At 45.4% G+C, this 16,001-nt stretch overlaps 1 protein-coding gene across 1 annotated transcript in view; it reads right to left on the bottom strand.

Annotated features, from left to right (window-relative positions):
- T265_09966 (hypothetical protein) overlaps nucleotides 1–15,773 on the bottom strand; it is a gene marked incomplete at both ends in the record, with an annotated part of 42,643 nt that extends 26,870 nt beyond the window's left edge. Inside the window, 2 exons of the mRNA XM_009176203.1 lie at nucleotides 6,108–6,524; nucleotides 15,573–15,773. Coding sequence (XP_009174467.1) covers nucleotides 6,108–6,524; nucleotides 15,573–15,773 — 618 coding nt within the window. The remainder of the gene's footprint in view (nucleotides 1–6,107; nucleotides 6,525–15,572) is intronic.
- Between the last annotated feature and the right edge of the window lie 228 nt (nucleotides 15,774–16,001).

Below are 16,001 nucleotides of genomic sequence, written 5' to 3'. Positions count from 1 at the left end.
GCACTAACCACTTGAGCCATCTCGCCCCGACGTACGTAATACATATCCCAACCACATTGACCTGACAAGTTTTATTTCGCGCACTTTGATAACAAGCGCTTCAACCTCCGAAGTCGCTCACACAACTGCTGGGATATGTAAATTGACAGACAAATCCCAAAGAATGACACAAGTGGATTCAAAGTCCAGAAGACTGTACGTGCAAAACATGGGACCACTTCCGACAGTTTACCTGGAGTAGATTGTGTGGATTGGTGGTTATCGAATAACAAAACAGTGTCATCCGAATAATTCAAGTCCATCATGCCTTATCACCTCGGTTCTCAAATTTTTGTCCCTCGCGGGTGAACACCCAGTGGTTGCATCATTGACAAAACTGAAGGAAGGTAAACAGCAACCCTATCGAATCCCATTATTGTGGGAATGGACCCAGACGGTACGCTGCAAACCCGCATGATCACGAACTACAAAACAGTGTGTACGAAGTTTCAGTTCACCAGTCGTTAAAACACGTAGAGAGGATACCCATGACGTTGCTGAAAAACATAAACGGGAGATTAAGCTGGGTTTCCCATCAAAACCAAATAAGAATTCAATGAATGTATTTCGCCGCATACAGAGTTGTCTAACGGTAAAGGTCAAAATCCCCTTTGAGTAGAGGGTAAACAGCTACCACAGAGCGGTGATATGACCCTGGTCGAAATCCTGCTTGTTATTTAAGGATTCGCGTCTGACGTGCAGTATTGGAAGAGCTAACAACAGCGATATAGTAGGAATCAGATTTTTACCTACGCTAGAAACAGCCTCTTCAAATGAAGGCAAAACGAATGGTTGGCCCCGGTTCTCCGGAATGAATCCTTGTTACCAAATGAGGACAAATAATTTAATTCATACTGTGTTTAGAGAGAGCTGGTAGATACTTGGCTCCGCCGCCCGTTGGCTTCGTAAGATATGAAGCCGTTTTAGTAGTTCATTAGTGAGGGGAATTCCGAGCTACTTCGCCAAGGCTCTACATAAAGTGGTGTGTTCAGTCACGTCACACCAACCCCACATCTGTCCATGTGTCCAATTAACGAGCTTTGGCATGCGTTCCAAGTAGAAACAGGTTCCGAGCGACAAATAGACTGTCCCTGGAGGAATACTAACCTGTGGTATAAACGCTGGCTGTTAGTAGACATAACATTTCTAACGGTTTTCATGAAGGAAACTACTCACAAGGTTGCTCAAAACTCTTCGACAGCCCACGAAGGGTTTCGCCCTTCTTGGGGCTCATCAGGTTCTTTTGACACCTTACTAACAGACTCTCTCCTGTCTCTATTCCTTTCGGGTTAGTTGGAACAGTTCTTGTGCATTCCGGTCCTGAATATCTCGGCCCAACATGCCGGCCCGTTACAAACCCTCGTTTGAGCTGAGTTCTGACCAACCATCTATCCGAAAAACTGTCAGCAAGGATAGGTCTCGCATCAATGGATGAAAATGACAGTTCTGAGGTCTGCTTTCCGTGTACACGATTGCACACACCACATCGAGTTTCAGGAGTCGTTCCTTACTGCAGCTATTGCTTCCACGTTATGATCCACACCTCCTAAACGACCGCGACGACCTAATTAACGAGCCCATATGAAATTCGTTGGAGTATGCACGTTCGTAACTCATCGGATTAGGGGTTATAAAGCCCAAGACCTTTCTGGTGAACGACTTGGAAAACAGATATCCAAGTAGACAATACAACAAGGATTTTCCGTACCACAGCTAGTCCCGGTTACACAGAACACCGAGTGGACCGATCATAATTACTCTATCGTGCGGACAATTTTCTCTCAGGATAGCTTGATCTACGTGACACGAAGGTCTGGCGCATTCTAGAATGGATCAGGTTGGCAACATTATGGTTTTCAAACTTTAATTAACACATTGAGATGTCTGGATAAAAATACACTTCACCGAAACCAATGTAGTATGAGTATTCACATGCATTGGATAGCACTGAACGATACCGCAACGGCTGAGTCGGTCCATTTGCATTTACCGTTTTTTATGCCAATAAACCTCACTTGCAAAGTGAACTGGTACATTTGCATGAATGTGCAACAGCTTCAGCGATTCATTCTTGTCACCAAATTACGAAATTAGAAAGACAGTGTTGCTTGCTTTTTGACTTATTGTTTATCAATCAGTGCTCAATCTCAATCGATCCGCAAACGCGGCTTGCGTGTGCGGAGGGGCTTGCTTACGACAAATGGAGGTTGGAGCTATAGTTGTTCAGCCCCAGCATATGAATTCCTGGTATCACCGCTTATGACCATCATGAGTTGGTCCTGAAAACACTATTAACAGCGCAACTCAGTTGAGTTTCTGGGTTGGTATAGTCAAACAAAACCAGGTTACAGAGGGTGTCTCATTCCTCATCGCTTCAGGAAGCGACCACAGTTCTTGATGCCGCTGTCATGTGCATAGTGCTAGAAAGATTTGGGCGGCAAAATATCCCGATTAGGTACGATCAGGTGAATTCTATCGATCGGGATCAGTGTTCTCTCTATAGGGGATTCAGTAGTAAAAATGGGCCCAAAGTAAAATCATTGTCTTATGCAATGAACTATCGGCAAAACGGGAACCACCATACTTCCACGAGGGAAAGCATCCCGTTGAAATGAATACCGCAGTGGAGCTAACACCCATTGAGGATGTAGTGACATCAAAGAGAGCTTCACGAACGCCTATGATAGGACGAATTCCTATCTGACCATTGTTGAACGCAGTTAGTAAAGACGACTATAGTTTCCAATGTACATTTCTCGGGTGATATCAGCCCATTGATCAACCATGGTATGGACGACTAAATGTCAGAAAGCCAAAGTAATGGGTCACGTAGATCATTCAACATCATCGTCGTCGTTGACAGCATAATATCAGTGTTCAACACCGATGCTTCACTGCCGTACAACCATGACTTATTTGAAAAAAAAAATAAAGTTGGACGGGTAAGGGACTTGGTGCTAACTTACTACAATCGTTCCGAGGTGACTACACCTCCAAACATCCACCCAGGCAATCTTACTCAGACGTAGATCGTTACGTCTCGCTGAAAGAACTCGACACGTGTTAGGCGGAATCCAGAGCCTTTGGCATTCGCACTTAGGAGTTGCCGCACCCAAGAAGCCCAACTCGTACTTCATCGGCCAGAAAATCGGGCCGCGTGCCGGGTTTTGGTTGGCCACAAGCGTGGACTCAACAGCCGACCATGATTAAGTATCCGCTGAATGCCAGTCGCAAATGAACTGTCCAGAAGGAGACCGAATTTCCATAATGTTGTCACTACGCGTATTTTAAATACGACGCACTGTAATGCGTCCCTGACCTGGTTTCGGACGTCTAATACACTTTATGCATCCCCGATTTGTTATTTTTCTGAAACCGCTAGCTTAGGAGGATCAGGCGAGAACTGAAATGAGGTATCACCGTTACTACGATGTGCAATACAAAATCGCAAGTGAAGTCACAATAAGTTTTAGGCTTGGATAAAGGCGAGAATGTGACGTCCATTCCTTCTCTTTGTCCACAGCAGTCGAGAGAACAGAAACAACTTGTAAACCGGAAGTAGGTTTGCGGAAGAATCATGCTCCCCATGGAAGTAGGTGAGGAGCAACAAAGGTTTGAGAAGATAAGCTCATCAGGTAATTTTTAATCAAAGGCCGATTTTAAATACATTCCGACTTTTCTCGTAATCGGCTATTTTCAGGCCACTAGTCTGAAAAAAGAACAGAGACTGAGCCACTCACTTAAAACAAACTCAATTACCTGTGTGGATGACAGCCACGGAAACAAGGAAACAAGCCAATTCACACCGAAAATGTGATGTTGCCATCCGCTCCAGTTCACTTGCAGCCATAGTATCTACCCCTGGACTCAACATGTTCGAGCTGAAACGTACAATATATCGTTATAGAAGAAACAAAATACCCTTAGAAACTTGCTGGAGCCTACCCAAAGGAAGATCACCATAGAGAAATAGGTGCTTGATTTAACCCGGGGTTGTGGCCAACGGAAAGTGCTGCGGTGGTCCCCCAGGGAGTGGCCCCGGTAACGGGCTTTTTTGATGAACCAAGTTCAAGCGACAACCGCAATTGCCTAGGCTATCAGTGCCTGTTTCGTGTGATTCTACGCAAAATAAAAATGCGCGGGAATAACAGAACTTGCTAGTAACAAGCTGATTGTATCACACACATTCACACTTCTCAGACTGATCGATGTGCAACACTTGTATCAAAGTCCTGCTACTTTCATAAGGAAAAACGGCACCCGCTTCCGGTGGCAGTATCTCTCGTTTACACGCCTGACTTGAGGCGACAGGACAGTCCTCGACTTGTCTCGCAACAAAGGGTGTTCCCGATGGGTGCACAAATACTCTCATTGCACACTACTCCAGACAACCGAATGCCTATGACAAACTAACAACAACCTTCAATATATTGAACAGTGTTTAGCATGACCACGCAGCTTCCATTTTTCTGTTCCCCATGAATGGTATCCCACAGAACGTATCAGCCGAAAAACGCGATCAGGTATCAGACCTTAGTTGCCGATACCGTTTCGTCCTAAACAGTCTGGGCATTCTGAGATTCATAGGCCTCTAAACGTTCAGTCACACAATTTGGAAAGGGGACGACCACGCACTCCAATGAAACTGGCTAACCGTGACTTCTTGTAACGTCTCCATACAAGCCCAGGAAGTGTCAAGAAGTAAACATCCTGGAAGACAGACCACACCAGCAATACCTAAACTCATCACTCTTTTCACACCTTCACACCTAGACACAACTTGTCTAAGTCGCAGTTTGCGCCATTCTCATGGAGGCACAGAGAACAACACTCGTTCCTATAGACGACGTTTCAACATGTGTACTACAAGGCCGAACCAGTGCAGTTGATGTTGTGGGATGAAGTACGACTGAAGTACGTGCTCACAAACAAAAAAACGTTTGCTAATTACCTCGTTAGGAACCTGTTGACTTGATAGGACACAAAAAAGCTTCTGAGACACCTGAAGGTGCCTCCGCTAAATGTTCACGGAGATCATGTACCACAAGCACACAACAATAAAGTCCTTATTCTACACCCATCCCTTGAGGCACAGTGAGATACCTTTCAAACACCATAAGTGACGCAAATTTGCAAGCGCGGTACGAACCTCAGAGATCCATTCACTGACCTCATCAGACATGTTCGTCGGAAGTATGTAAATTTCTCCACAACCTGCAGCGCTTCTCCTTGAATGGCAGAAAGCAGACTCAGATTGCATTTCCTAAAGCATGACTTAGCAGTTTCTAAATGCAAGGAGCATACCGAAAAATGGTATGGTGGTGGTCGATTTATTCAACGGAGCTTGTGCTTGGCCTCCATGTGTGAAAATCAGGAAAACGTCGTCTGTGTGCTCCAAATGGAACGGGTTTTCACAAGCAACGGTGTGAACAACGGGGGTTTTCGCAAAAACTCCCAGCGTTCACCTCATTATCTCTTCAGTGAAGAAGTTGAGCAAAAATTGGGAGAGTGAATATCTTTGCTAAACCCCGCTTTCTGCACGGAAGCTTTTGAAAAGCGCACCATACAGTCTCACACTCCCCGAAGTATGCAAATGTAAAGACCAAATCTTGTTCATAATCTTCCGGGGCATACCCTGTTGAGCAAGTGTGGTTAACGCCACTGACCGACCGATAGAATCGAACACATGTCTGAAGTCAAGGGACACAAAGATTGTGGGTTGACTGGACATATGGCATTGTTTTAGCACCTGACGAAGTATGAAGATGTGGTCTTCGCAGCTTCTAGCCTGCCGAAATCTCGCTCGAAGCTCACGCGTCAAGGTCTCGCGAGCCGACCAAGAATCAGTGATACCAAAAGCCTTACTACAAAGGCCGTTTTGGCTACTACATTCACTGTGAGTATTCTTTTTGTGTGTAGCGAAGTAGAGCGCCTCCAGTTGCTATGGCTTCGTTCATCATGCATGGGGAAAATAAGGGAACTAGAGCCATATGTTGGAGGCAACTGACAAGCCAGTTCCTAGACGTCGAACTGCGAAGTTGTCCAGTGCGACAGGAATAGAAACATACAAGGTAGAAGCGATCGCTGTGACGCAGGATCACTATTGAATGCGCGATACAGTCGCATTTCTCAGGGTCATTTATATTAGCCTTGCACCGGCGTCCCCATTCAGCCAGACGGAAATTACTGACACCATCGAGTTGACTGGTAGGAGCTTTCATGCTTCCTTCAGGTAGCATGGCGCCATGCTGCGCAGCTAGGCACCGAAATGGTGTTACAGCTGAACGATCTTTTTCATATTGCATGGATCCACCGTACCCGGATCGTCTCCAGCCGACACTTGGCGATATGAACGGGGCTATGCGAGGAAATCGATCCTTTGACATATAAAGTACCTGGTCTAACGGGTGTGACGTATAGATTGTGACGAGCTGATCCACTGGGGGAAAGTGACCTTGGCAGAAATCCGCTGGCGTACCTTGGCACTGCATTACATAGCACAAAGCACTTTGAGGCCTTCTAAATTAAGCGGCCGCATCCCTGCTCCACAGGGGAGGACAGACTGAATCGCAGCAACGCACACACTACGCTTGAAAGCCTAACTGACATCGATGCCACATGTACAGGTGTTTGAAAAATTTTGCCTGGGCCTTCGGGAAGTCATTTCATCCTTGACCAGTTCGTCGAGGACCATGCAGCCGCTCACATACACAAACTTTTCAGTTACATCGGCCGGTCAATTAGTAAGTTTGAGGTTTAGGTTTGATTCTATCATATCACATATTAAAAATTTTAGGTGCAAACTAACGCCGAACCGTGCCACAAAAATACCTGGGTTAGTTGAAATAGTTTACATGTCTAAAAGATTTGGTTCAAGAAGAGCGAAATAGTCAGTGTACTTGGTGTCTGCGGGCGAACACCCCGGGGATTTTTTATCCGAGGTCTCAGGCGACTCAGGCGGAACTCTGCCAAAAGTCGCTAGAGGCACACAGATCCCTTATTGGGGGCACCGACAGACACTGACAGCTTCTGATGATCAATGATGCCGAAATCGACGTAGGTCATGGAAACCGAAATGTGTCACTCATCGGAGGAAGTGGCACAGCAATTGGTGCAAGGTGAAGATGATATCGAGGCAATCTCAAGCGGAGTGACACCAGACTTGATTCTCGCGAGCGACTCTCCTGAAGATGGACCAGCCGAGGTAAGATAATACCAGAGAAGCCACGGACACCAGATCGATGCCCCAATGGTGTAAGAGGTTCACTAAATTCGGCAGGTTTGCACGAGGGTAGGGACACAAAGGCTACCGAGCCTTCGGCTTCCGTCTATGTTGGCTCGCAGGGTGGATTGTGAATGCTGGCCACGGATTATGGGTGAGAAATGAACGACGCATATCCATCCGTGATGTTAGTCCTTCACGGGACGTGTATTGCTTCCTAGGATCCGACTAATAAACTCGTTGTCTTTCATCCACAGAAATTATCGTGAACTCCCACCTTCGGGGAATCAATAAGCTCTGGCGCTTCTATTGCGTGCGTACTACAAAACCAAGTAAAAAAAGTCCGCACTGCATGCAGCCGGCACACCCGAAATCCACAGCCTCGCTGGCGTGCCAAAGGCAAACCTCGGTCAGCGGTTACCGGAATATTACTGGTTGTTGGGACGGCGATTTTAACCAATCAAGGCAAAGCTGAGCCAAGGATGGGTTAGTCCCCCGATTTTTAAACCAATTGCTTTAATATTAGACTTTGGGGGATTGCAACCGCATGACTAACGGCAACCTGGCGGCCTAGATGTGTGATTCCATATAACACTCGTTCAAGTACTGTGATGTCCCCAAGCAATAAAGTCTCATGCTTGGTTCCGGTTGAAAACGCGGAACAGGTGTCAACTTCCCATTCAATTTCGAGTGATTTCTTAGAAGGCATGTTATTGGGGAGTAGCTGAAACTTTCTTCGCCTTTGGAGATGTTCCTGAGCAAAACCCCACCTCTTTCGGAGATTCTACCACTACCGACTATATATCGGGATAACCGGAATGCACTAGACCGTTCCAAACGCTTCCCCATTTCTAGGACCCCCTAGCAGCCAACACTCTCTGGTCACCTCTGAGCTCATCAATATTCGGCTTTTGCAGGGATGAGCGCGCTGAGTCACGATCAGTTGTTGTTACCATTATCCTCCCAACATCAATGAGATCGTCACAATAGCCGGTGCTGGTGACAACAATAGTAATAATAATCAGTGGCATGCGAGCGAACTCGAACTGATGGTTCAAAGAGCAAAGGGCTACAACCACTTCACCTTTATTTAAACACCTCGCCCTAAACAAGTCAGTGCAGTGCAGCCATTGGATCCTTGCCCAGGGATCCATAAAGGCTCGGGAAGTCAAGCACCGGGTGATCAAATCAGGACCTTGTAGGTGTTTTCGAAACAGCGATCGGATTCCAAAAACGTACCTGCACAACGGATGTGTTTTGTCCAACGTGACACGAAATATGGAAGCCATTAGCTGTCAGGTGGTCAACAAGGCAGCTTGTTTAACATTTTTATTCTAGTCTGTGGGACTAATCGGTGAAACCACACTTTCAACTGCTGATTATACTTTTCGGCTACCCATGTCGAAGACAGCTTCGTTGATATAAAACTTCCAAAGACTTAGACTCGAATATCCGGCCCATAACGCAAAGGATGGGTGAGTTAATCTGGAGAATCCCGGTTCATTCCCCTGGCACTGAAGTTCAAACACTGATGCGAAGAGGAACTCTCCCTAAATTCGGTGTACAAACGGTCCACCCATTTCCCGACGGAGGCTGACCCAGCAAGAGGGTCGAGAAATTGATACCTGAGCGTTTGACCATTGTTACCGCCACAAATATCTGTTGCGTCTAAATCAGCTTCGGGACCACGACCGTAATTCACCATGATTAATTAACCTCCGGTTTCCATAACCAAACTTTGGCGATACGTTCTTGCGGGATTAAAGTTCAATTGTTTCTGACCCAGTCTTCCCCAAAAAAGACCAAATTTGAATATACGTACTAAAGTACTCCTGGCGTTGCTGAAAACTCTCCCGCGGCCTACGACTGTTTTCACCCCCCTTGGGGCTCATCAGCTAGGCACAGACCCCTACTTTCCGTCAGCTCTATGTTCACTTTGAACTCAATTTACACATGCAGTGAATTACACTCACTTGCATCCCTATTTAATTTTGATGGCATCCTTTTGAGTAGTGTGTTACGTCTATACACGTACCGCGATATCTCGACTGTTATCCAACTGAAACCTGAAGTGTCCAGGTGAAGCACATTCAGTGGCTTAAAAATAAACCAGAGATAATGCTGGGTTCCAGGTGAGCCTCCTGTCAAAACCAAATTGGTATGCAAATGAGTATTGCGCTGAACATGGGTATGTTAACAGCATCCACGATACATCCCATGTTGATCACGATGCTGTATTATGGTGCAGCAAGTCTAGTCCAAAGCATCACGTAATATGATTACTCATGGTACAAAGCATCGGATCATTTTTCGGACAACGTCAAATGGGCTTGTCTGGTGCCGTTAAAACTTCAAGGACAGGCTTTAGCCAACTTGGTTCTTAAGACCGTTGCATCTGTGAAGCTTGACCAACACAACAGGAGCCCTAGTCCAGGCCTGGACTGGCCTGGGCTTGGACGGGGTGTGTCATGCAAATGTGCTCCCAGGAAAATCTCAAAAGTCTTGAACGTTGGTGCCATTTCAATTTTCTCAAGTAGGTTAGCTGTTTTACTGTCCTAGGGACGGACGGAAACCCCACTGGTTCTTCTTGCTTCATTTCAAGTTTTTCAAGCCGGCACCAGTTTGAGCAGCCCTTCGTTGGACAGCAAATGCCGGCGTGATTTGGTAAATGTGAGTTCTATTCTCTGGGGCAGTTTCCCAGCCTCGTAGTCGGATACATGCGCCGCTCGGCAAATCATCTCTGAGTTTCTGCTATTTTTTGAGCTCATCTTGGAGCCGTAATGAGCAGCGATATGTAGAACAAGCATCTTGAATTCCGTGATGAAATTGACTGGCTACTGAAAGTATGTCGTGGCTCGGTATCACTTCCCTGGGCTTACCAGGATGTTGCATTTGGCTGCGTGACCTTCTTTATTCTAAAGGGCCTGAAGCAGCGTGCAAAATTACAGGGTGACCCTGCGCATGTTTGGAATACCCAAATTTTATTGACCCTGAACATTGAATTTCGCTGGCAATCACGTTGGTACCGTGCTTTCCGTACGTAGCAGTTCATAAAGCCTTCAGCCAATCTGATGCCATAACGACTGTCAATGGCAATGTCGGCCCCAGTAAGAAGGGCCAATTGAAATCTATCCCTCCAGTTGCTCTTTGTAGGTTTTTATCATCGCCCCTGTCGAACGATTTGCCAGATTTTATAAATATAGCACCAACATGACGGCGTTAGTCGACCAAACTAACCTTGCCCTCGCTTTCTACCGCCAGGTTCGTAAAACCGGATCTTTTGTATATGGGCTCACGCTCGTCCGGCGGCGCTTCAAATCATTTTACAGCATCCCTCAGCGCTTAAAGTGATGGAAGCCCGACTGGGTACTAGACACTCAGTATGGTTTTTTGTGGTTATCCAGGAAGGGTGGTTTCATAAGAGCCCACTAATCTGCTGGGATCACAATCCAGCGGCCGACTTAGAATGGCAGTAGGGGAGACCAAGTTGGTCATCAAGTGGGGTCAGTTAATGGAGCCGACCAACCGAGTGAGCTTTAGTTTTTCCAAGCATCACAATATCAGCGTGATATCGTTCACATTGCAGTTGTTCTCTTATTCTTTATTTTGTGCGTAATTTGCTACCTGAACGAGATCAAATGCAGGGTTTATGAATTTGGGCAAATAGCCGCATGACCCTGTTTACAGTAGCTCGGGTTTTCTACTCAAAAAGGGCGGTATGTAGCTGTCCCTGAGTTTGAATTTCGGAGCCTGGTTAAACAAGAATCTTCAGCTCCTTGTTAAGATATCCGGGTTTAAAATTTACTCTGCTGTGTCAATTCTTCAGAAACTTCCTCTTATGGTATACAAATGTCCCTAGAATTTTCGCTAGCAGCAGTAACTTCACTCAACTATTCATCTATGGCACTTTTTCACCGGCAAACACAGCTCAGTTGCTTGAGTAATAGTCTGTGCACACACAATAGAATAAGTTCTCTCCAGAGTCCCTAGTTTTTAAACCGAAGCATAAAAACTATTGAGATTCCTTCAACGAATGAAGCACGCCCCATCCGGTTGTAATATGGGCCGCCCGTGTGTGACATTGAACCAATGGACAAAGAACAATACAGAAACCACTGTGCGAGCCACGAAAGAATTGATAGATAACTATGTGTATTTTTGGGTACTCTTCAATGCACTTTACTTCATGGAAAATGACTCCTAACTACAAGACAGGGGAACTTCGTTACGGCGAACGGAAATGCTCAGCAAAAGTCAGTAGAAAATAGAGCATAAGAAGCAGACGCTCAATGCAGGTTGTCGATGTCACCGTTATTTCCATCGTTTATCGTGGTTTTCAGGGAAACCCTTCAAAAGTGGAACACATTTTCTCCCGCGAGAGTGAATTTCACAATTACGCAGCCAGCAGTCCACGCTAAAGAGAAAACACAAACCCACAGGCGCAAAATATAGCACCTAGTTTTAGGACGTAGCCATATGCATGAAACCAAATGCTCCTGTGTTAGTTCTTGGCAGGTAAAAGTTGTAAATTGGAGGAATTAATGCTCGAGGGCGCAGTGACTTCATAAAACACAGCGAATTATCATTGCTGCAGCTTAATCTAAGATGATGCCTAATACATTGTTCTTGGTCTTCAGATCGATGTCTTAAATTCTCAAGCGCTCTTGACAGAACCACACACAGGACATATTTAGAGCCTGGAACATTCAAGCACTAGCTCCTCGAGGTATTTATCAGCCTTCTCTAATAAACCAGGTTCTGATGCCCGATTCCCTGATTTTCCGTCTTTTTAATAAAAGCACCCTGCAGTGGGTTTCTCGAGGACCTCTTAAAGACTTCTCTAACCAGTGCACTAGTCAACCACACTCCTTTTCTTTTACCAGAAAATGCTCAGCACTGCTGTATGCTGACGATTCACAGACATATTATATTGAATTAAATGTCCCGTAGATCAGCTTCAAAGCGTGCACAAGAGTAGCACATTTTCAACTTCCTTTTCTTTTACCAGAAAATGCTCAGCATTGCTGTATGCTGACGATTCGCAGACATATTATATTGAATTAAATGCCCCGTAGATCAGCTTCAAAGTGTGCACAAGAGTAGCACATTTTCAACCCTATTCTTATCAATAACAGTGTGCGTGGATTTCGAACCACATCATCATCAAACGATACCATCCGGTGTCACCAAACGTGTCCCCGTTTCGTCTGTCAGCAACGCTAAAACCTCTGGGTCCGTATCTCCAATGACCTTAATTTTTACAATGTCCTTCACTTTCCAGTAAAAGCCAGTATAATATTTAAGCTGATGTGACGTTCTCCTCCATCGAAAGGCTCATAAATAGCTTCATCTTGGCCTGCTCCATATTCACTCACCTGACAAAGCGCCGCAGCCATGTTTGCGTGTGTGGATTTGGGTGGCTGGGTATATTTATAGTCCGGAACCTTATTAGGTACCATGTATATCGGAATCACAAAACCTTCACCATCCATTTGCGTGCGCGAAAATTTCGAATGCGCCAGAAGCAGTCACACATGGGGGGAGATCCTGAGACACCTGAAAATCCTGTAAAACCATGGTTTGACAGCTGTAAACATTTCCATAACGATTAGGTATCTGGTGGTATCTATTCAAAAACTTTAAGTTCCCCCAGAGAGCCGCACGTTTGCAAACACTTGTCCCAGCTTACTCAGGGTTTAATTTTGGTGCGAAATGTGTGCTTTTATTGGCTGCGATTGCTCAGCATAATAGCTCCGTAAAAACAGAATGAATTTGATGCTTTCTTCACCCGTTTCCTCATGTGTTCGATTTGGAAGTACTGTAAAAGAGTACAAGATAAACTGTTACATCAATTCACTTTACACAAACTCATAACGGAGCATTCCTACGGACGTCCTGCCAAATACAATCGAGGTATTCTTTTCGGCTATTAGGTTTTATGAATATTTTGTGATAGTCGGCACATGTTGTATTAGGTACTTGTCAAGATTTTATCTTCGCCGGTATACCGACTATGTTACGGTGCCACAGGAAGAATTAGTTGGTCTATGGGGAGCAACAAGGTAGTACGATAAGTTGGCCGGTGCTTTAAAGTTTTGCCACGAATTTAGCAGTGTGGGATGGTGGGGCATGTAACATGTTTGGAGGGGAAATAAGAGTTGTACGTTGTACTACAGGGTGGTCATCGGAGTATGGCAGCCCCTGTTTCGTCGTTGCGATATTGTACTTGTGTCCACGGGCAGCCTCGTGCATGAATATATTTGGTGAGCCAGTTGGGCTTTTCAAGATGGTTAGGATTGGCCAAGGAAGGTTCAACAATCAAGGCCAGCGTAGATCAAGCGTATTTTTAGGACCATCGATGGCATGCTACCAATAATATGCGGCTCGTAATAGCTGGCAGCTGAGGGCGGTCATAATTTTCAAACAACGTAGTGTGGTGACACTGCCTGATTTGAAAAAAACGATCGAATTTCTGGTACGGATTGTAGAGGAGTGTGATCTGCGGTCGACGCAAAAAGCTCCGGGCGCTTCTGAATATAAGTAACGTTCTTCAACCAAATTATGCGCCTTTGGGTTTATGGCTGGTGATATAACCGTCCACGAAGCCTGGCAGGAGGGCATAGGTCCTTGAATTCTGTGGATTAGGTCTGCGTCACCTGATTTTGGGGTCGCCTTGTATACAACCCCTTCAGTTATGACCTCGCTGCGTGCAAAAATGCAAACGATGACGGCATCTTGATATCGCATAATCGGTAAACAAACGGAACCTCCATTGACGACAGTGGAAATAATTGTGGGAGTAGTGAGTTAAGTTGTGCAACAGTAATTTTACCTAAGGTGTCCAGGTAATTATTTTTTTTCAGAACTTTGTTCACTGCACAGTAATTTTACCTAAGGTGTCCAGGTAATTATTTTTTTTCAGAAACTCTGTTCAGTGCAAGCGGCTTTCGAAAAACGAGAACTGGAGTGACTAACCATTACGTTTTACCGATGCAACGAATAAATAAAAACAGTTCACTGTTAGTTGTATTGTATTTTACGGGCATCGGAGAGATGGAAAACATGAGTACGTAGGAGAGTCGTTGATCACCGGATTTTGCTAGCGTGAAAAGTTGATGCCCCGTAAGAAGCCTCACACACGGATAAGGGCTTAGCAATTGCTATAAGCAGTCACAGTAAACGACAATGCAGACAGTTATGAGAATGCAGAGACTTCGTTAGCCTTGGGTTTAGGTAATCAAGAGTAAGTGAGCCCACGGAACCAACATCGTAAGAAGGAGCCTAACAATTGCGATAATCAACCAAGGTAAACGAAGCGTGCACGGTTATGATGGCAAAGAGCATAGAATGGCCATATGTTCGGACAAATTTGTTGTGCTTTAAGACATATTGCAGATGAATGGTGATATTATTCCGAATGGGACAATTAGATGCAGATTCCTGAATACGGTGCATTAACCATTGTCGCGCAAATATGAGAATGGGAATCATCCACGGAGGTACGTACTGGCATCACTACTGCACCGTGCGTCAAGCTGTTTCACGTAATTATGACTAACACAGGTCGAGCCCTCAGGAATCAGTATTGTGACTAGGTTCGCCAAAAAACCTAAGCTCATTTCTTACACCTGATCGGTTTAACACAAGAAAAATTTACTCACCCGTGCAATTGGGTGGAATTCGCATAAAATATTCTGTAGATTTTACATCCAAATTAAAGAACACCGCACACTGTAGAATATGTAATATTTGATTTCGTACTTCGCCTTCCGCGGGCTATTGACGCATCCAAGTTGGGATAGCCGAAACTGTAGGGTATTCCAAAATGATGATTAATGAGGAGTTAGTCTAATAAATTAGAATCTTCCCGTGAAATGTTGCACGCAGCGTTTTGTTCAAGTGAGCGAAAGGTCAAGGTCATTGATCATCGCAGACATCCATTAGCCAATCGCTGTGATGAGCGACCTACTGGACGGCATGTTCCAGGCTATCTGAGCGATGCACGCGTCTCTTCAAACGCCCGTTGGCGTTCTGCGGGCGGTTGTTGGTCACATTCCCAAAATTTATCAACCCACGTTGTGCATGAATGGCCTACTTTCGAGTGATGTGGAGCCAGTGGGCAGGCAAATAAGAGACAAAACTGGGATCTGTTCTCCTCAGGATTTGCAAATCGTGGCGAAATCTATGCGATTAATGTTTGGTGCACAATCACTTACTCAGCTGCATTATCAAAGCGAGTCATACGGTGGAATATGTGCCGACTGCGGTTGGAAATTGCCTGCAAAAGTTACACCAGAGCAATGAAACTTACGTGCTTCCGGATGACTTGCCGTGCGTGAAAATAGCACAACATTATGTCGCAGCCGAATACAGCTTTGGCAGCCCGCATCTGCAAAGTCATCTTGTCCACGACGAACGTTTTGACTTCATAGTGTCTACCCATCATATCCTTGAACAAGCTGAACAGCTTGCGCAATGGCGCAAAATGCTCGCTTTCGACAAAGGCATACATTACGGGTCGAACGATACCCATGCCATCCGTCACAAGGAATGTACAAAGCTTGTAACTTAACAGCGAACGTGAGGGGCTCTAAATTTATTTACCCAAGACGGTTAGTGCCGTGTGTAGCATCAACGTTTACAACGTCCGGGAAACGTTTAAAGAGGACTATCTGCTGCGTTCGAGAAAAGCACAGGTGACCATATCTGCCACCCTCCGATTCCAACAACAGCACGCGAC

Source organism: Opisthorchis viverrini, assembly GCF_000715545.1.
Source record: "Opisthorchis viverrini unplaced genomic scaffold opera_v5_321, whole genome shotgun sequence".
In the NCBI taxonomy this organism is placed as follows: domain Eukaryota; kingdom Metazoa; phylum Platyhelminthes; class Trematoda; order Opisthorchiida; family Opisthorchiidae; genus Opisthorchis; species Opisthorchis viverrini.
The sequence above is the reverse complement of the archived record's forward strand: the minus strand, read 5'-3'. Positions and strand labels throughout refer to the sequence as shown.